The sequence below is a fragment of the Lepisma saccharinum genome, chromosome 5 (assembly GCF_977018435.1).
Source record: "Lepisma saccharinum chromosome 5, izLepSacc3.1, whole genome shotgun sequence".
Classification (NCBI taxonomy): Eukaryota; Metazoa; Arthropoda; class Insecta; order Zygentoma; family Lepismatidae; genus Lepisma; species Lepisma saccharinum.
This window is the reverse complement of record NC_139233.1, coordinates 38,379,225-38,402,438: the sequence shown is the minus strand read 5'-3', so window position 1 is coordinate 38,402,438 and position 23,214 is coordinate 38,379,225. Positions and strand designations below refer to the sequence as shown.

General features: G+C 36.3%; 1 protein-coding gene across 2 annotated transcripts in view; it reads left to right on the top strand.

Annotated features, from left to right (window-relative positions):
* The window catches only part of mus312 (mutagen-sensitive 312), a 37,409-nt gene extending 16,115 nt beyond the window's left edge, over positions 1-21,294 (top strand). The window contains exons 4-10 of one of the 2 annotated variants that reach the window (XM_083122443.1): positions 2,060-2,515; positions 3,752-3,910; positions 5,773-8,130; positions 8,502-8,776; positions 9,799-9,884; positions 11,199-11,371; positions 20,948-21,294. In XM_083122443.1, coding sequence (XP_082978569.1) covers positions 2,060-2,515; positions 3,752-3,910; positions 5,773-8,130; positions 8,502-8,776; positions 9,799-9,884; positions 11,199-11,371; positions 20,948-21,106 — 3,666 coding nt within the window. In that variant the 3' untranslated portion in view covers positions 21,107-21,294. The remainder of the gene's footprint in view (positions 1-2,059; positions 2,516-3,751; positions 3,911-5,772; positions 8,131-8,501; positions 8,777-9,798; positions 9,885-11,198; positions 11,372-20,947) is intronic. The other variant, XM_083122444.1, reaches the window with a different exon arrangement.
* The last annotated feature ends 1,920 nt before the right edge of the window (positions 21,295-23,214 follow it).

Sequence of the window (23,214 nt, the reverse complement as noted above, 5' to 3'; positions counted from 1 at the left end):
ATGGAATGACTCTGTACTGTTTCATGGAGGCTGTCCGAATTATCCCATGCATAATATGCACCACAGCTTTTGGGAGTGAAAATTTTGGAAAAATGTGCACATTATACATGAGTAAATACGGTAACGAAGACCAAAAGTATGAGCTGTTATTTATAAAGAACACCGTCTTTTTCCAAGGTAGTTGTGAGAACCTTATCAACTTATTTCTGTATCTTGACATTCTTTGGACAATGCAATATTTTTCTACACCCTTTTTGTCTTTAGGTCATATAGTTACACAGTAGTGTCAAAACTGTTACTGGCCTGTACCCTGAGTGACTGAACCACATAACATCCGTAGAAGGAATTCCTCAAACTAAAAAAAGTCCTGTTGTTAATTCTTCATCTCGGTTTTTCAATTGAGGTGAAAAGAGGAAGAACAAGAACCCCACAGTTTGCCTTTTGTGTAGTCATATATCATGACCCTAGCCCATGTATTTCACTGGATTTGACCAGTGGAATAGATGGAACAGAATGTAGCAGATAACAGCCAGCACTTACAGTGACGTTAGGTTTGTTTATAGCATGCTCAATCACATTGGAGAATGCTCAATTCGAAGGGAAGGTTAGCTATACTGATTTTGAAACAATATTTGCCCAAATCACAAATGGCACTGCACCTGACCACTCTCAAGTATCCGTAAATTCAGCTTGGCTTTGCAGATTATGCATTTCTGACAGCTGTATTTTACATATTGTTTCACCCCTTCTAGGTTAATTGAGGCATTGATTAAATAGAAGGAGCAAGAGGCATTGAAATAAGCACAACCAGGATTTGAACCTAGGATACCTAGCTTCATAGCATCTTAGGGTAACCACAACAGGCTGAAAACAGCAAGAAAAGCAAAAGGGACATTCAATAACTGCTTGCATTGAGTGTGAATACAAAACATCAAATTGTAGCTCACTCTTCTTACATGTGAGTGGACACCTTTAGATAATAGAATATAATCCAGAATCCCTGTCTGGGACAATGCTATGGTCATAGCATAACGATAGGTTATGATGCCTTCATAAATCTAGTTTCTTCAGAGAAACAGCTCCACTTTAGGCAAGATACAGCTCTTTTCTGCTGATCTGATATGACAACACTGGTCTGTATCACCAGACCTGAATGGGATTGTGATTCCTAAACAGTCATGTCCATGTGAATAACAACTCTGTAGTACTCTTTGCCCCGGTTTTCTCCACTCTTTCCTTGTATTAGGCCCAATGGCTTCTCCTCATACTATCTCTTCAGGGTAAAGAAAATAGTCTCCCTCTTTGCTACTGTTGACTGCAGAAAAAATGTCTGTCTGTGATATTTACTCCATCACAATGCCGTGAGTTAACATATTTAATATTGTTATTCTATTGAAACAGCTTCTTCATATTTTGCTCTTAGCTTGAAATTCAGTATGCAAAATGAGTGGGAACACTGTCCATGATATTGGTAAATAATAAAATCATACCATTACAGCTGACCGCTCAGGTGATCCCGGGTGGAAGTAATAGATTCTACTTATTAAACATAAGAACAAAAATATAATAAACATTTTTTTAACCTACTGTTATAATTAATAAGTGACGTAGTGACAGGCGACTCCACTATTAGAGTTAGGGGACTGAACCCTGAGTCAGAAACACATGCAGGCCTTGCTGTAACAGGTGCAGCGACGCAAATTGTTGCCGTATATTCTTCTTGAACTTCTTTGAAATATAAGTCTAAATAATATACAATATACAGGATAAGAAATACAAAACTATTCTGCACACTTGGGGAAAAAAGGAACAGCAACCTGTTGCCGCAGACTCACTCTGTGTGATTGACACAAATCAACTTTCCGAAAAGACACTGACTGCAGCGGAAGTCTGTCTGCTACCCCTAAAATCTGCAAATGAACCGGTCCTTCCCTTTACCCCTGTGCCCCCTCTCCCCTCGTGTGTGGATCTTATTGTGAGCTGACTGCTGTACTTCTGTAATATTTCTGTATGCAGGTTTTTGGACAGTTCTGTACTTTTCATTGTTTATTCTGAATAGGATCCAACAGCAGGAAGTAAAAGCTGCAAGATCAAAGATTACGATCTGCAGTTAGCATTGGCTCTGTCTGCATCATTAAAAGATGCTCACGAGAAAGAGAAGCACAAGGAAGAGAACAACTTGCTCGAGATGGGCCTTGAGGATGAAGTACAGAGTAGGAGATTGGAGCAGGAGAAGCAAGAAGCAACCACGAGGGAAGATGTAGTCGCTCATAGTGTACCGCCATCAAGAGCTAAGCAAACGGCAGGCAGAGATAAAAAGAAGAAGAGGACATACATTCTTGAGACCAGAACAAAAGAGGAGCGAGAACAGCTTATATCCGAGAAAGTAGCAATTATTTTAATGGGTGATGAGGAGGATGACAATATCAACAACTTAGATACGGCAACAGCTCCATCTTCATCCACAAAACCGATTGCACTTAAATCAAGTGGACTGAAGAGATATTATCACAAGGTAGGTTCTGGGATTCTAAACCAGTTTTGAGGTTAACACAGCTGTGAGCAATAAATGAAAACTAAATTTGTTTTGAAAAAGTTAATGAAAATACATAACTCTAATCAGTCTTTTTCTATTCTATGCTTGGATATACATATATTTTTAAAATGTACATTAAGTTGACATTTTAAGAGACTGATGGCTAGCTAAAAGTGACTGTGTCTGTAGAATTTATAATGCAAGAAAATCTGCAATCTGGAAACTTTATAACATTTTACCTCATTAGAACCAGAAATGCAAAATGTATAAAGCAAGAAAGTTATAGACGATTGTTTCACTGTGTGTATATATACAGAACATGAATTGAGTGTGCTGTTCTTTGACTACTTTGTTTATTTTATAAAATATGTTTATTGCCCATTAATACTATGAATAAAAGTAATTGTTTATCTTCAGTGGAGACCTCAATTGAGAGTCTGTTTGACAGTGAGTTATTATAATTATCATTACACAGTATGATCGTAGGTCTTCTCTTTTACCAAATGGTTAGTGTTCTAGTTTAGTGATCCCAATAGAAAGCCAGAAAACAGTGGTGGTGATACTTGTTGATACCCTAACCCCTCACCTAATGCAATGCAACTTTCCAGACATTGGCTCTCAAAGTGGTGTTGCATCATGGAGTTTGGTTTACTTTATCCTAATGTCATGTGCATCTGAGAACACACATTTTTAGACCTCCAGTGGTATATTCCTCTAAAAATAGTTATATTGTCCACATAATGATTATACCTACCGACACTGAATATTTCATACCGTTACAGTCTCTGGCTGCAGACTACAGTATAGTGGCACCTACCTGCTGTGAAACTTTAAATTGTAATATAGCAATAATTTTTGTACATATTGGTTTACAGGTTTAAAAATTATGCTATTTTGTGATATGAATTAATTAATTATACCAGGGTTGAGTAAATAAAGAATTATAAAAAATTCTGTAGGGACAAAGCTTTATAATAAAAATTATATATATATATATCGTATGCCATTTTTACTTTATTAATGATCAAAGTTAAAACCTTGTGACGTCATACTCAGGCATATATCGTATCATATGGCTCTTTTTATGCAGCAAGGCTACTAAGAACCACCATGTTTGAGGAGCAACCATGCTTTATGGTTATTGAAGTTTAATTTAATACGAAATAATATGTGCTCTGACTTCAAATTATTCTCTAATAGATGTATATTTTGCAGGAAAGTAATTTGTGGCATTTGGCATCTGTCTCCCCTTCAAGTTTTAATTCTGCGAATTATTATGTGAGTTCCTTGTCAACTTTCATTTCCCCCTGCAAAGTGCCCGCTGGGAGCAAACTGAAACACCTTTCACAGGTGGCTGGACGGAAGAAGTCACCAGTAAGTTATACATCTAAATTTGTTGAAGTCTTATTGAAAAATAACCCTCAATAGCATAAGAAATTTCTCCATTTAATTTCTTGTGCATTAAGCACTACATAAAGTGGAGATATTTTTTTGGTATGGAACTGAAAGAAACTGTTATGGTTTGGTGGAAGAATTTTGTGGCATAATGGCAATTAATTTCTTAATAATTTTTCTTAAATTCCTTGTAGATAGCATGAAATTACATACAGGGCAATTTCAAAAGAATTGAACACTTTTGGAGTATTATAACTATTTATTACCTTATCCAAAAGATCTTTGAAGGCCCTCTTCTCCATGCAGTACACCCAGGAAATTGCATTTCGCAGCTTAACAAGTTCATTTTGATAATTTTACGTATTTCAATTTGCTGATTCAAATTTATTTTTGTCATTATTAAGGAGCTGTGTCAGATAAAGGGTGCAAATATCCTCAGTGTGATGACACACCAATATTCATTTTAATAATCAAATCAGTCCCCCCCCCCCCAAAAAAAAGAAATATGGCATGTTGAACAGCAGCTCTGAAAGTTTGTTTACTTGGCACATTACAAGTGGTCAATATGCATGCACATTGTGACTTACCTCAGCTAAATAAGAGTAATAAACCCTATAAAAAAAGAACTTCCTTTCTTTCTTTCTTGCCCGTTTCATTAGACCACTGACAATATTTACATTGATGTTTAATTGTTGTGATTAATCTATAAGGTGGCTCAATATTACAATGCAATATTTATTTCATGAAAATATGCTACAATGCAGTGGCAGAGAAGACAGAAATTGCATATGCATGAAACACAATTGCATATGGGTGTTTTACCTCCATACATTTATTAGATACAGCTGCACCATATTGCTGGAATATGGAGATGCAGGTGGTGTGAAAAACTAAATATGCTGACCAAGGCAGTAATTTATTTTATTAAAAACATAAACTAACGTAACGTTTCAACCTTCTAGCAAGGTCTTCTTCAGACTCTGTATCAAGTACAAAAGTAACCAGATAGAACAAGAAGGGTAATATATATACACAAACATTACTCCCTCCAGACTATTTAGAAAGTTGTTTTTAATAAAATAAATTACTGCCTTGGTCAGCATATTTAGTTTTTCATAATCATGGAAACAAGGCTTAATGGAGTTAAAGGTGGTGTGCCGTGTTTGCTACAAGGGGTGCAATATGTACTTCATAAATTAACATTTCTGTAGTCTGAGAGACATTTGTTGAGAGCTTGTTTATTATCATTATTACTATTATTATTATTAAATTATACATACAGTGGAATCCCTATTGTATGCTTTTCAGGGGATCAAGGTGAAGAAACTTAATATCCGTGAAAATGTAAAATCTTGGTAAATTTTATATTTTGTTCTATCGGAATCATGAAGATTAAATGTATAATGTGGAAAATGTGAAATGAGGGTTTCACTGTAGCTGTTTCTGCACTGTAATATCACCTTAAATTAAATTAAATTTCAGGCTCAAGTCTTGACATGGGCGTTGCTTCAGCATCTAATCCTTATCATGGCAATTAGCCAAAGCTATTTAAAATCTAAGTTTAATCAATGTGCCATCTTGTAAAAGTGTTACCAACTGTTAGAAGCTCTGATTCACTTTAGCTCCTGTCATTGTGATTACCCTATAGCAATGTAAAATACCGGAGCCCGGTGGAGGCACAAGTGTTTCGGATCCCACTTTAAACTGTAGGTCCAGTCCCGATTAGCCTTACTGTGCATAAAGTGGACTTAAAACAACAAATCAATATCAATGTAAAATACTGGTAATCAAAGTAATCGAAATACAAATACTAAAGATTTGTATTGTGTTATTTCTTGTAGGTCAGATCATCTCCAAGAAAAGAGTTTGAGTCTCAGGAGCTGTGTACACAAGCTGTATTGGAAAAGTTAGCCGAAGATGGGTCAAGGTCAGATAATTCTCTTGTGAAGTCCAGTCCAGAAACTCCAAATTCTTGGCAAAAGCAAAGAAAATCTACAGTGAAGAGAAGTTTAACTTTCAGTCCCACAAAGAACACCACAAATTGTGAAGCCGTTGCGAGCGGTCTAGTAAACGACTGGAAGCTAATGGTGAACAAGAAAACAATGAGCGATGTCATCATATATGTTAAAGACGATAACACAATATTCGCTCATAAACTTGTACTGTATGTCCGCTGCCCGCAGATTTTGCGGGATATGATAAAAGAGGAAAGTGAAGAGAATGAGAAAGTGGTAGATATATTAAACTGGATTGAAACTTCTTTTACGTCTGCCCTTGCATTTGTCCAGTACTTGTATTGTGGGGTAGTAGATCGTTTCCTTCAAATGAGCAAGAATGATATTTTGGAAGTACTCCATTTGGCACAGCAGTACGATGTAAATTATCTGACACAGTATCTTAAGGTACTTATAAACGTAAGGAACAACATGGATACAAAATGTAACGGAAGCATGAAAAAGTCAGTTAATAATATTCATTCTCCACATAAAAGCTCCGTTTCACCAGACAGAAACATGAAAAAGTCAGTTAACAATATTCATTCTTCACATAAAAACTCTGTTTCACCAGATGGAAAGATGAAAATGTCATTTAACAATATTCATTCTCCACATAAAAGCTCAGTTTCACCAGATAGAAACATGAAAAAGTCTGTTAACAATATTCATTCTCCACATAGAATCTCTGTTTCACCAAAATGTAGTAATTTGAATCGTGATTGTGAAGATGGAAATGTGGTTAGCAAGCTGAACACTAATGACACTACTTTATTGAGGAAAGATGCAGTATCTAAGTTATTTTCTCAAAGGAGCAAAGTTGCAGAAAGAAATCTTGTAGTATTAGTAGATGAAAGCCCAGAGAATAATAGAAAACCATCACCAAATTGCAAATCTAATTTCTCAACTCCCCAAAGATCAACTCCAACAAAAAGGAATACAATAGCATCCCCTATAAAAGATAGTACTTGTCATAATCCTTTACCTGTTTGTTCATTGGAGAATCTAGTAATCTCCTTGTTATCACCAGAAGAACCAACAACGAGTCAAAATAGCACACCAAGCAGTCGGAGCAGCAAAATTTCTTCACCAGAAACAAACTCTCCCCCTCAGAAGGAAGCAGACTTGAAAGAAATTTCCAAACTGTTGCCACTATCTCAACAGGTTGTAGCTCAGAAAAGAAAACGTTCTGAGTGTGAATCACCCAATTGCACCATCATCAAGAAGAAGCAAGTCAATTCATCATTCCAGCAAGAATATTGCGATGACCTGGATAAAACTGTAAGCGAATCAACAGGTGGACATTTAGATTTGCCGCTTAAGAACAGTTCCAAAGATAACTCTTTGTTGACTTCCATGGAGGAGGAAACTGGCAAGTTTCCAAAGCATGATCTTACAGATATTTGCAAATTTCAAGATGACAGCAATAATAGTGCTAAAAGTAGTCCTAAATTAAAATCATCATTATGTTCAGAAATCAAAAGTAATTGCAATGATGCAGTTGAACCCATAATTTTGGATGACAGCAGCAGAGAGTCGAATGTGTCGCAAGAAGGAAGCATGAAGAATGCTAACTCACTAAAGATATCAGATAGAAACAATAGTATTTGCAATCCTGATGAAAGTATCCAAAAATTAGATAATAATAATATATCACAACATTCTGTATATATTAGTAGTGTATGGGATGATTTCCAAGATTATGACTGTGATCCAGCAAATTTTAATAATTGTGATACCTCAAAAGCACTTTCATCTCCTGCCTCTTCCCTGAAAGTTAACAGTCCACATTCTGATATCGTGATCCACCATTCCACCATTAGCCCTGCGAAGACTCCTGTTAATAGTCCAAAGATAACACCCAAGAAATCAACACCTCTATTGTATGGAAGCCCAAAGTTGCATAAATCTCATCCATTGCCGAAGGAATTAGAACTTGAAACAATTGACGTGAACAGTAATAGTTCAAATGAAGAACTAGATTCATCGCCCAAAATGTTAACAGGAGGCAAAGTTACATCAACCCCTATCACTGAGGTGAGAGGATTGAATGACAGCCTGTTTTGGAGAGCCGAGAATGAGCCAAGACTTGATTTTTCCACCAAAGATAATGGCCACTGTAGTGTTTCATCCCCAGATGATATGGACAGCAAGGATATAACCCCTCTTCCAGATTATAGTGTCATGCCAACTCCTGTTTTGAAGGTGAGTTTGAATTATTTTTAATAACAAGTTAGTACAATGTAAGTTTATAAAGGTGATACTTTTTTTTTGTACTTGATATTCTGGAATGAATATAAATTCCATGTGTTTCAGAAACAGCTTCTTGAGGTATTGAATTGAATAATAAGTGCATTTAACACTTAACTTGGTTATTGGCACATAAAGCACAACCGAATGGAATCTTATTTAAAATTGTCTGTTAATTTGTTTTGCAAAATTGAATGGAAAATCTGGTGATGCACAATAATAATACCAGCAACCTCTTTAGCTATGAGGGAAATACCAACTTGATATTCATTGTATTTTTCATAACAACTTGAAATTCATTGTATTTTTCATTGCTATTATTTCAGAATGAGTTAAAGAGATATGGACTGAAGCCCCTAAAAAGACGACAAGCAAAACTGATACTGAGGCACATATACAGTGAACTTCATTCAGGAAGTTCTGAAGATAAATCGGCTAAAGATGGCTCCCGGAAAACATCACATATGGATGGTGCGAAAACTTCCAAATTGCCAAAGAAAAATGCTGTAAAGTTAAAGAAGGTTCAACAAAGCCAGCAAATAACAGCACAAAATGTGGAGAGTGACTCTGATGCAGAAACCATGCCATCTTCTCAGGAGAGGTAATTTTTTGTTTAATGTGACTTAAATAGAGTAGGTAGTGCTGGAATTTAATTAGTTATACCTGTCTTGTATAATATAATAATAATAATAATAATAATCTCATGTTACTAGTGGAAAAATTCTTGTTTTCTGTCAATTCCAGTGACACACTGCTATGATTGACAGAAAATTATTTATTTGGATTAAGGATACAGACCACAATGTATTTACAGTGTATCATTGTGAAAACTTAGATGCTCATTGGTTCAGTTAATTTCATATATCTTACAAAATATTCCCATTCTGATGCTGCCGGAGTTGGATAACTTGCTTTTAAAGCTGCATTTTAACAATTATACAAAACTTCGTAATTTTTATTGCCACATGTTTACAAATGCTAAGTTTGAGTTGCATACAAAATGAAGAATGCTAGTATAAATGATGATTTCCTCTTAGCAATTAATTTGTTAAAACTAAAATCAGATATCAGGAATGTGTTATAAAAAGTGCCAAGTGATTGAAAATAAAAGAATCTTTAAATATTTTATTCACAAAGTATAACCTAAACAAATATTCATAACCATTACATCCAGTCTGGCAATCATTATTTTGGAAAATCACAGAAGAAAAATGCAGGATATCAGTACCTGAAACTGTAATAATAATAATAATAGTAATAATGATGATGATGCATGTAACAGATACTAAGATCAAAAGTTAAAAATAAGATTACAACTCATGAGTTAAAGCTCTATACAAGAAAACATCAAATAAAATAATATGGTTGTAAAATATGTGTCAGGAGAGGAAATACCAAAAACTTAACCTGTGATCAGCTTAATACTTGACAGTTTAATATTTTTGACACTCGTCTGATGGAAACCATTTGATGTGGTCAAAATATTTTGGACAATAATCATTATATTGATATGCTAGTAGTACAATATAACACTGCAGGTGCTTTTTTTCAATAATTATTATTTTATTAGAAATCATGTGCCAGTCATAGTTAAAATAAAACCATATCTTTTCCTCCCTGCAGCACATCGAGTGGGCATGGTTCGGTGCTTGAAGAAAGCTTGTATCATGAGATGTCAGATTCAGAAGAGAACACTATATCACAGAAAGGTAGGTGTTGGATTTCAAAGCCTTGTCTTCTATAGTTGAATCTAGATATCAGAGGATAACAGGACAGGGTGTCTACCAGTCTGGAAATCCTGGAAAGGTCAGGGAAATTTCTTGTGTTTCTGTATTAGTGCACTAAAAATAGGTTCTTGAATAAAGAAAGAAATGAGAAGCAAGAAATTTTTAATTTGTTGTAGACAAATTATAATGTAGGAAATTTGTCACATTTTGATCTATGTTCATCTGGAACTCTACAACAATAAGTGGCTATTAGAATTTACATAGTTATTACGATTAATACATATATTACTCAATTGTACCATAATTATGTATTATTTATGCTATAATTGTTATGATTATTTACAAAAAAGAATTATTTGTCCATCATTAGTCAATACTTACTTCCACCTCTATCCAACAGCCAATTACTGTTGAGTTTCTCTTCTCATTGTTACCTTTACATGTGAAGTTAATATTCTAAATCTTGGTGAAATGGTATTCTAAGTGTGACTGTTTAGCTAAAATATTGTGATCTTCCAGACATGTCCATGTATACTAATTGCTCTTATGACTTGGTCTGGAAAACCTGGAAAAGTCAGGGAATTTTGCTTTTACGAAATTGTAGACACCCTGCAGGAGATTGGAGAGTAGTGAAAATTACACGAGAATCTTTATCTATAGGAAGAATTGTGAAATGTTACATAGTATAACCTTTTATTCTCCCGCACCATGGCTGTGCAGTCTAAGGTGTCATGCTTTGGGCTCCAGTTATGGAACGCCCATAGGTTTCAGTCTCCTGGGGGAAGCATAACATTTTTCTCCTGAGATTTTGGCCCATGGATGGGACCGGAAGCTACCCACCATCGTGAGGAAATTGGGGAGCTACAAATGAGTAGCATAATCTGGTCAGGAGAAACCTACAACGACTGGGGGTTCATTGTGCTGACCACACGTCACCCCATAACTGGTTGGATGATATCTTATCTCGGGTGAGTGACTGAGTAGGATCAGGTGGGAGTGATGCTGGCAGTTGGTAGGGAGGCCCGAACCCTCAATGTGCTATTATGCCATGGGTTATAACTTTTTACTATGTCTGGTATTTTAATCAGGTTGAGTTTAAAAAAATGAGGACTACAAAACAAGAGTACATGCTGTGATTTCATATTGGTTTTAATGGTGTGGCGAACACATGGCATGAAGTATCATTGTTTTGCATTAACTGCATACCTTCCTGTCCTCATGACATTGAAGTTAATTTGGTTGTCGAATTTAGCAGCAAACAGTCAAACACCTCTTCCATGCTTCTTCTTGTTTCAGCATCTTCAGAAAATCTCCCAACAGTTGTGCAGAAGTTAATTGAAACCAATCCAGACCTTCATAAGAAAGTTTTGCAGTATGAGCCCATTTGGATAGAAGAACTTCATGCTACATTGAAAGCCAATGGACTGAAGTTCAAGATGAACGAATTGATGGACTTTCTGGATGAACAGGTATTATATATTTAGGTAGTTTTGTTAATAGGTCGCATAAACATTGTGAGATGAATAGCTTCAGAAAATGATTATTATTCTTTTTTGTCATCTGTCAGAAGATATACAGTGGAATTAATCGTGCATATATATGAAAGGACAAACATAACTTGTCTGATAAATTTCAATAAAGAAATATGTACTTGGGAATAAGTTTACAAACTATTGGTAAAGCTTTTAGCCTGTAATTGCAAATTCTTGTTTAATCATGCCTTGGATATAGTTGAAATTTTATATGCAAGAAAGTGTCCACATTTATATTTATTTTCATTATACCAGGTAAAAAAAGTTCAATATTTTTCCATACACTTTTCCCATGAATTGTGTTGTGTGGTAGTAAGTAATTCACGAACACCTTTCGGTCAATCAGTACAATCTGACTTGATAAGCACTGTTCCTTCAGTGGAGTTTCACTCCCTCAAAGTGTTCCATCAAATTAGCATAATCTATACTTTTGCTGCATGAATTTGAACTCTCTTTAAAAGCTGCAAAAGAACCATTTAAAATATGGAGAAGATGTACAAGGGCAAATCGAAAAGTCTTTGACCCTATTTTTTTTTCAGCCAAAATATTAGTGTGATTGAGAAACCGAGATATACATTCAATGCAATAGTTTTTTTCTTGGAACGGCCCAGCGTTAATTCTCGGCTGCTCCATGGCACGGTGCTGCTGTCAGTTTGCAAAGATGGCTGTAGTACTCAACACGTCCACTTTGTATGAGCAGCGAAGTGTTATTCATTTTCTATAGAACAAGGGGCGAATGCGCATCAAGATCCATAGGGAAATTCAGCCGACGTATGGGGACAAGTGTCTCACTTTGAGAAGTGTGCGGTGGTGGTGTTGTGAGTTCGAATGGCTGAGAAGACCTTCATGACAATGAGCTCCTTGCTCACAACAGAAAACATTGCCCACGTGGATGCAATGGTGAAAGCGGATCGTTGTGTGCATCTGAAGAACATTTTTAAGGAGTTTGCCATTTCTTATGGCAGTGTTTACGATATCGTCCACTGAAGAAGTTCCTGGCAGCGCAGAGGTTCATTTGCGACGACAAAGCGAAGACCACTGTCCGACGGTGGTTCCACGATCAACCTACCAAATTCTACAACAGTGGCATCTCCAAACTAGTGGTGCGATGGGACAAATGCCTGAACCGCTGTGGTGACTATGTGGAAAGATAGTGCAAGGTACACAGAACAATTCCTATATTTTGATTTCCCTGCATGTTTGTTATTTTGGCTGAAAAAAATTGGGGCAAAGACTTTTCGATTTGCCCTCATAGAAAGAGCATCTGTCTTAGAAAAGACTTGCTACAATTCCAAGATGACATGTCACTTGCACACAGGTTTCAAATAACCACTGAACTACCGTATTTACCCGTGTATAATGCGCGTGCGTGTATAATACGCACCCTCGTTTTTGATGGGGAAAAGCAACAAAAAAATATATCTCGTATATAATGCGCAGTACAATTCAGGTTCCAGAAATGGCTTTCTTAGCGTCAGACTAACATTTACGTATTTCATTTAAAATTAATCAGTAGATCATAAAAACAATCTTATCCTTGCTTTCGTAGCTGATGCATTCACCACGCGACCTTGAACTTCCAGATGTTGGCCTTTTCATAGGAGAGGAGGGAGCAAAGTTATCAACCACCCGTTCAAGGTCGCAGTGCGTGATGCTTACAATAGATGGATGACATCAAGTCAGCATGAACTCGCATCAAGCGGGAGGGTGAAACGTGCGTCGATGCCGATTGTTTGTGAATGTGTTCGTTAGGCATGGAACTCCATCTCACTTGAAATGATGATCAAAAGTTTTAAGGTAACGGGAATATCAAACAAGATGGATGGAAGTGAGGACATTTCAGACTGCTTGTATTAGTAACTGGGAGTGAATGACGAAATTAAGTGTAAACGTTATTTATTTATTTACGTGAGTCAAGCCGCAATAGCGCAGTAAATATACAGTAATTATTTCTATTTGTAAGTGTTGACGTAATTATTTTACCTTCATATTTGTTACAGTCAACTCTCGAAACAACGACCTTTCATAGTTCCCAGGAAAAAGGTAGTTATTTCGAAGGGGTTGTTATTGGAATTTGCACCAAAAACTATTATTAGGAGATAATCGGGCAGAATGAACGTTGGATTTAATACGGGTCTACTAGAGCATTGTCTGTTACAAGATGAACTGGTAAGATAAGATCTCACCTTTCTAGGCACAAAAAAAAGGGGCTGTAAATTTCGTTTTGGTTCGGCTGTGTAAAATACGTCGTAAAAATGTAATTTTCCTTCCTTCGACCAACTTCTAATTCACCCCCTCCCCCATTCCAGGGAGCAGTCCTTCCTTTTCCTCGACTTGCATTGTAAGCCAGCCTGAAAAAGGAAACGGGCAACTTGCGATCTATTTGCACCCAATGCGTATTCTAAGACACATTGAACAGTGTCGCACTCGATAATCATTTTGGTTTGGAATTAGATTTCACTAAAGTGAAACTGTATATTTAGTCCCGATTAGCCCAAAAGCATAAAATGAACTCAAAACAAGCTTTATGAAACCTGCGCATTTTCAGATATCAAAATGGGAGATCTTTATTTACTCTCACGTTAATCGACGATAATCTGTGTCACCTTATACATTAAGCATTTTTTAAAAAAATCGTTTGCAGCTTACACATTGAGATTCTGAAGATAAAGGCGCAGAACATGAAGTTGTTTTAACTCTCCTTTTTCTTTCTGAAGATCGAATTTCGTTATCGTCAAATCAAAACAGCTTTGCGAGATACAAAACAATGACTTGCCTTCGCGCTGGATGAGTCATTGCTGTTATCCACAAGTGACAACTTCGCAGACGCTAGACAAAACACTGGCGCCAGTTGCAGCGTAAAAACAAGGCGACCGGCTGGAAGTTCGAACAACAGGTGGTCAAGGAAAATCCTCCGTATTTCAAAGATAACGCAACTGTCGAAGGCTGAACTTTTATCAGCTGTGTGAAGAAGAAAGAATAAACCCTTTCTTTACGTTTTACCTTGCAACAGACAATAATACGGGCAATATTTCAATACAATAGCATTAAAAAAAAAGAAAAAAATAGGACCTGAATTCTGCAATTATTACATTGCCGTGCAGACCAGTGGCGAAGAAAGCTGGGTAGGGGGCCATTTTTTTTTATAATTTTTTTTATACTTGTCCTATGGTTTTTGTTCGTTTTCAAGAATGCATCCAGAACTGGTTGACCAATTTAGAAGTCAAAGGAAAGAAAGAGCGGTCCACTTCCACCCTTGCCTGTAATCAGCCTGTGTGCACACACGAGCAAGAAGACAATCGGCATTGCCCCCCCCCCCCCCCCATAAACGTTTGATGAGAAGAAAAGCGGGAGAAGTCACTCTGCCGACGGAACAGTTTTGGCAAATATTACGACATCGGCACAGTCATGAAAATGTAGAAAGTGGTAAACGGGAGTTATGATGCAAGTAAGATCGAAGTGAACTTTTGCGGAAACCTGGATGAAAATGCATTAAGAGTGTTGACGATCTTTAGTTGGCCTATGTGGCTTTGATTATCTATAACAGTTTCACTTCTTTATGAAGTGTTACAGTGAACAAAGAATATGTTTTGAATGAAAGCGGTTACCGGAAGTTGTACGCTACAAAGTCGATTTAAAATAACATCCAAGCATATTCGATCTCTTCTCATGTATCCAAGAGCAAACGAAATGACAATGGCAAAACAAGCCTGGCATGTTGGGTAGCAGCCGTCGGCTGCGGGTAACATTGGTACGCTTGGGGGGAGGGGAGGGCAGAGGTCAAGTGCTATTGGATATAACTGAAGCGTGGTCTGGTGTTTATTTTTAGATCAGACCCACTTGCGAGCGGTAGAGTGCTTCTGAAGGGAATGAGTGCAAAAAACGTATTTTTCGCCCGATCTCTGTTCATGACCATGTCTAAGGCGAAAACAATTTTTGTGGAAGTTATTTCTCCCGCGAAAAATACCGCTTGATACGTCTCCCGTGTGACGGGAGGCGCGTGCTTGAATGCCGCTAGAACGGGTGCTGCTTTTCTCGATGTCGCAAAACTTTCCATTACTAAGTGACAACTCATGGAAAACGGCCATTTCGCATTAAAAAGTTATTTTTTAAAATTATTATTGCTAAAGAAAGGCAATCTGTAGATATATACATGTTATACGCAGTGACATAGTAAAAAAAAAAAATGCGTGATTTCATTTTGGCTGTCCGAATTATTCCGTGCATAATACGCACCCCAGTTTTGAAGGGCAAAAATTTTGGAAAAAAGTGCGCATTATACACGCGTAAATACGGTAATTTATTTACTTAAGAGGAGGGACAATTACGCACTAGTTGTGCATTTATTTCAATATCGTTGGATTGGGCACTGCTATTTAAAAAAGGGTTTAGTATGCAAGAGAGTATGAATTTCTCTCCATGTTGCAAGTGGAAACTGTTTCTCAAGTTGATTAGTAAGCTAGACACGATGTTTGAAAAATATGATTAATAAGTATTTACAGAATCCCATGTATTCCTTATGGGAAATTAACTTCAACTTCAAATTACGGCTAATCAAATGCGAGTTTTGACTTTTCCTTCTACTATGACATAGTTCAACGTGTCCTTTTCTGTCCATGTACTTTTCTACGACATTGGATATTTGATATTCCTGAGAGAACGAATAAAATAATGGTCCCATAAACCTAATGCATTTCTCTTGCCTCATACGGCCATCCTGGCAGTGTTGCCAAACCTGATGTGCATAAAAGAGCTACATTTCACCATTAATAAAGCTAAAGATGACTTTCAAGGAGCTAGATTAACAAAGGCTGCATAAAGTGCCTCCTAGGGTAATTTTAGGTGCCAGAGGGGTGGGGGCACTGCTATTACCGTTCGCTTTAAAGTGATGGGAAGTTATTCTTAGTTTTCACCGCCTAGATTTGGCGACATCGCCCATCTGAATAATCCAATGATGTTCATATGAAATCGAAAATAAGGGATTTCCGGATAATAATATTGTCATCTTCACCTTAGCCACATCGCTATATATAAAAATACCTGTGGAGGAAAGAGGGGGTGGGTGATGCAGCCTATATATGAATATCACATCACGTGCAAAATGTACACTCATGGCAAAGGTTGGTCTTTATGGGCCGGAGCCAGTGGTGGCATCATGGTGGGGCAGAGGGTGGGTGCCACAGTTCACAGTCAAACGAGAGCATGAAAGAGCCAGATCGGGCTCCAAAAGAGCGAAGTTGGCAACAGTGATTGGCAGCTGCCCCAGTGAGAAAGACCTAGGGGAAATTGTCCCTCCTCGCCTTAAGTGCAGGGTTGGCAAAATTTGTTTTCTTTTTAAAAGAAGCAAAACAAACATTTTTTTGTTTCAAACAAATAAAACATTTAAGACATAATGCCAAGAAGACTTATTTTCTAAGAATAATGATTAATAAGGAATCTGTTAATCATCCAAGGATGGGCTGTGTTCCTACTATAAAATAAACGCTTGACTAACTTCTTAAAATACACATTTATGTTAGTCTTAAATCTCGCATGTAGGCTGTTCGAGAAGCTTCAAGTAATCCACAGTTGCCAGGCCCCACTGAGTCCACATGGTAGCTACTGTGGGTTTTTTTTCTGTTTTTTAATATGACATTTTAACGTGAATGCAACTAAATATTGACATTAACAATAATGTGCACATTTTGTAGTGTGTTAAGTGAGGAATGAAACCGTTTCATCCATGTAGTTATTCAATTTTTAAAATAATTTAAACACCTATAAAAGTAACGTAGCCAGGTGTTTTGAACGTGACCCACAGGTATTCATCACAATATATTTCTTAATTCAATATACATTTTAGCCACTGAACATATTTCTATGCAGAATAAACAGAATGACACGCATTGAATGAAAAGGCCATAGTTACAAAACATGCAAATAACCACAAACTATCAAACATCATGTATCAAAATGTGTTTAAATAAGTGTGAACAAACATATTTAGAGCACTTTGTTTTAAATGTTTTAAATATGCCAACTCTCCTTAAATGGTTGCAGATTGTCTATGTAGTCACATGTAACAATGCAATAGTTTGTGAACATTTATTGTTAACCCTGGACTGGTCGCACTCACTTGAGTCATGTTGTTGGTTGAGGGTGAGCATGGCGCTTACTCTTGCTTTTCAGGCATATTTCATGGCATTTTAGTTTTTTAAATATTTTTTTTGTAGTAGGACTTGAAACTTTCCTGGCGACGAATGATGAAAAGATTCTCTCAGGCTATCGACCAGGTGAGCTGTGTAAAGATTCCAAGCTTTCGAGAGCTTGGGGTAGATGAGAGTGACGTTAGCTCTCTAAAGCTTGGAATCTTTTCCACAAATCACCTGGTCGATAGCCTAAGAGAATCTTTTCATAATTTTTTGTACTTTTAGGATCTGTTTATTATTTCTCTTGCTTTTTATTACATTATTCAATAATGTTTATTGTTTTTAAACAGAGTATTAAATCATTGAAGTGAAAATCTCTCGGCATTAACAAAAGTTGCCCTGAAGAACTCTCGGGCAGTTCAGTCTGTGCTCCTCAAATATAATACAATATAAAATTACTTAGACAATTTTCATATTTTCTAGTAACACGACAAAAACATGTAGATACGAAAACTCACTAGAACCAGCGTGGACTTATTGACTAAATAATGCACAAATATAAATAAAGTAAATTAATGTAATTGGTCGTGGGTGAGCTCACTCTGACAGCACTCCTTCCATAACAATGATCTCTCTCATAGTGCCGTTTGAATCGTCTCATTAGAATGTGATTGGGTCACTTGTGGCACTCTAAAAGTCAGCTAGTGAGCACCACAGGCAAATATTTTAAATACTGTTAAAATTACACTTAATTAAAATTTAAAGTGAGCATTGCCCTCATCTTTGACAGATCGTGGATTAATAGGCAAATTGAAAATGAAACCATTTGTTCTAATTAACATTGTATTACATTCTTTATATAATGCTTGATAGAGAGATCTGTGAGATTGTGTCAAAATGTTTAATAATTAAAAAGTTACATTTGCATCAATTTTAACTAGGATTTGTGGAAGAAAGTGATAATCCTCCATGACAATGCAAAACGTCACACTGCAGATTCATTAGGATGTGAGAGACTACCTCATTCATTATATTCACTGAATGCTCTAAGTGCGACTACCATACCTTTTTTTGGCATTGCTTAATCATATGACAAGCAGACAGTTCCAATAGAAGTAAAAATGGCTCACTTTTTATCTCTAGAAAGGAAAGATAATTATTTTATAAAAATGGATGTGCAAACTTCCGTCAGACCAGGAAAGAATTGTAGATTGTGAAGGATCCAATAAATAAATCTTTTGTGCTATTGTTTCACCCATGTGTAATTTTAATTACAAAACAAAATCTTCCAAACTTATTTGGTTACATGATAATAATTATGAGGTTAAAGCCTTACTAGCTTTGCATTATTAAAAACAAAATCAATTCACTCTAGAGAGTAGGAATGGGCCGTTGTGAAATTTTTTGTAAATAATAATAATATCAAATATACCCAATGCTCGAAAAGTCTTCTTCAGAAATAGGCACTAGCTCTGAAAATCAGGTGCCAGGAAACCACCTACTAGCAATTGTGCATACTATAAGAAGCTGAGCCGGCACCTGTGGCGGAGTGGTTAGCACATCGTGCTACGATTACAGGGATCCCGGTTTCGAATCCCGGCTTGGGCATGGATATTTGTGAGTTTTCATTCATCAATTTCATCATTCACCATCATCTTTGCAAATTAGCCAAAAGTGGCACAAAAAGCGAAGTAGAATAAAGCAAATTAATCAAAAATCAGTCAATCAATAAGAAGCTGAGCATCACCGTATTCAAAACATCACTAAATCATGTGAAAAAGTGCGAAATGGGGGGAGGAGGGTTGGAGGACATAGAGTAAGAAATTGTTACTGATTCTATGGAATGTTTACAACATTGATAAAAAAAAATCATTTGTTATCTTATGCTGTACTGCAATTTGAACTTAATCTTCAAAATTTCGTACATGCTAACCTAAGAAACTGCAATATTACAGCAAAGGATCACAGTCGCCAGGCTGAAATTTTTAGTCCCTACTGATACCAATTACCAATAGTCCTACCAATTAATAACCTAAATGGTTCATTGACTACCTTAATGTATGTAACTGCAGTAGGTTTAGCTGGAGTTAATGAATCTCAGAGTATTGAGACATTTAAGTCACAACACCAGCATGTACAAGTAATACCTTTATATACCATATTTACTCATGTATAATGCACACTTTTTTCTAAAATGTTTGCCTCCAAAAACTGTGGTGCATATCATGCACGGAATAATTTGGACAGCCAACATGAAACCGTACAGTGTCATTCCATGATTTTGTGACACTTGCATTGATTTTTCATGTTTATGGAACCCTATCATGTTATATATCGTTGTAAAGCTTAAATCCTGCAGTTACTAAATATGGCAACAGTATTCCATTCAAGATAGTGACACTAATGTGAAATGCAGTAGAAATAAGTTCATCACAAGATGAAGGAACATTCTGATTTTTATGGTACTTTGGATCAAAGAAAAGATAAGGAAAGAGAAAACAATAATTAAAATGCATTACTGGCCAAATAATATTATATATATAGAGTGTGTAAATGCCTTAATGGAAGAAAGCTTGTGCTGCTAACTGCTAGTTTGAGGGTCCTGAAAGTGCCTCCTATAAATGTTACGTTAGTCATGGAAAAAGCATATAATTTGAAGTTCTTTTTAGAAAAAGTGAAGAGGAAATGAGCAAAACCATGTCCACAATTTTTCACTTTGTAATGTAATGTTCTGCAACACCAAGAAAAACAGTATCATTCTGGCAGAATTCGAGAATGCACCTCCCGTCACATGGGCTGCGCATCAGCTGTATTTGTTGGGTGAGAAATAATAGAAAATAAGTATTTGAGCACTGAAAATCCATAAGTTAATTTTGACTATTACAGAATAAATCAGGTGGTTAAAGAGTAAAAAATTTGGGATGCTAAACACAGTGGAGGGAAAGGGGGGAGGTGGCGTGGGTTGGTTACTTATTGTTTACACAAGAGAATATTCTCCTCTTGGTCCACATAGCAACAGGTGACTCATTCAATAGGTATGATTTCATTCACTGTTGATCGGCATAGCAACAGCTTTACAACCTACAACTAAGAAATCCATTTCTTGAAACTGGATTGTACTGCACATTATATACGAGATATAGTTGTTTGTCACTTTTCTTCCATCAAAAACCAGGGTGCGCATTATACACGCGTAAATACGGTATGTAGAAAGTAACAAAATGGAAGATTTTGGCACTAAATTATCATGTATTTCTATATATATTGGATCGATAAAATTATTGTCAATCGTACTAACAAACTGATACACAGATAATTTTTTATTGGCCAGTACTAGTAGATTATTATATCATTTACAGTTTGATGACATGAAATTCCCTTTCAGTGCATCACATTCCGTGTGGCCCAGGGCAGTCGTCATACCAGAAGACGTAGATCACCAAAAAAATGCAAAACACATCAAACTGTCACCCAAAGTATTTCCCCGGTGCCCAAAGCAAAGAGGAGAAGGAAAAAAGATGCAAGTGTTGAAAGTGGATCATAGTAGGTTTCTGTATATTACAAATATTTTATAGTGATGAAATGAGTAGAGGGCTGATTTTTAATGTAAATGTGTTTTGCTTTGTAATTACATTTGTGTAATACAACGGAAATGAACTTTTGTACATATGTGTTAATTTTGATGACTTCCTGTTGTTAAGTGACATAAGAAAGAATAATATAAATGCATTAATTCTAGTGGAATTGTAGTTTAATTTGGTGTTAACATAAATTGGACCTACCATGAGTTACATAACCAGTAACTAGGTTAGCAGATATATCAAACCACCTGTTAATATATCTCCTGCACTCTGGCTACAGGACACGCACAGCTTCATGTCTTCTGGGGCAACTGTAACAACTTTTGTCCTGAAATTTCAGCCTGTATATAGGACTGGTGGCTACCCATTATCGTGAGGAAATTGGGAAGCTACCAATAAGAAGCATAACCCGCTCATAGAAAACATACGACGACGACTGGGAGTTCCTTGTGCTGACACATTTCATCCTGTAACTGGTCAGATGATCTATCACATCTTGTGTGAATGAGGCTGGTCCTCGCAGCCTGATACACCATAGATTATTATTATTATTACCTATTAATATGTGACAATTTTCTATTAGTTGATAAAAGTGTCGCCCCACATCGTGGCCGTGTGGTCTAAGGCATCATGCTTTAGCTTTGGGCTCCGGCTACGGGACACACTCAGTTCTGAGTCTTCTAGGGGAAGAGTAACAGTTTTTCTCTTGGGATTTCGGCCTATGTATGGGACCGGTGGCCACCCACCATCGTGAGGAAATTAGAGAGTAGCGTAACCCGGTCATGAAAACCTACGATAACAACTGTGGTTTATCGTGCTGACCCCACACGTCACCCCATAACTGGTTGGATGATCAGGTGGGAGTGAGGCCGGCAGTCGGTAGGTATGTCCACAACGTCAATGAGCTGTTGCACCACTGGTTATTATTGTATCAGTATCAGAAAATATCAGGTAGAATTTAGTCAAGACCAGACCCCAAATCACTGATGCTGACATGATTGCAGTCTCCTTGCATGGTGTACAGAATAACATCTGAGACTTTTTCTCCAGAAAATTATACTAAATGTAGAATTTGGAATAATTCAGCACTAAATTTTGTGGTAAAAGTTGATTTTCTGGTTGCTGTTATGATTTCTAAGTAAAATAAAATCAATCAATCAAAGCTATGATTTCATCAGTGAATCTGAGAATAGTTCTACATGATCATGGTCTTTATGTGTGCCATTTGATGTTGGAAGCTATGCGAGTCATACACACCAACCTCTTTTAAATACTTGTCCAGCATTGACACTGCATAATACCACATCAGTTCATTATTGCACCATGCAGAAGTGGTAACAAGTAGTTTTTTTTAATGCTTTTTCTTTCCAACATTTTTTCTTTTTTCTTACCAAACACTAACTTTTCTTTTTTCTTACCAACAATTATTTTCAATGCTTATATTTACATTGGTGATTGCGGTTAAGTATTTTTCTCTTTTGTATCAGTTAAGAGCATAAACTGAACAGTGTGATAACATTGGGCAATTGAAAAAAATTGACATTGTTTATCATAAATCTGTAAAATATATTCTTCCAATATATTGTCTTAGTAGAAGGTAAAATTTAGTAATGAAGCAAAGGAAGAAGGTCTTTTCACAATAGTTTCCTTTTTTGTTACATGATGCCCTATTTGGAGACCTTTTTCTAATGTACATAGAATTTTGAAGTGTTTCATTCAATGCATTTCACACACAGGTACCATAATTTGTGAAGTGAAAAATAATATTTTATTTATTTTTTAACTTTCAGAAAAACATTAAATAAATTAACACAAATATTACATGGTTTATTACAACTTTGAAATAGGTTATATTTGCATCTTCTGACAGTTTAATAAAACTTCTCACAAAAAGATAATTAAGTAGATCTGTAAACTTATATTTTCATTTTGGCACTTATATTTTCTAATGTACCTAGAATAAATGCAACAACAAGGCACACTAAATCAACTGGATGCTATATGATGCCATGTTCAATGAATGTAGTACGACTTCGAGTTCAAGATTTTGTGATGTGAGAGATTTTTGGAT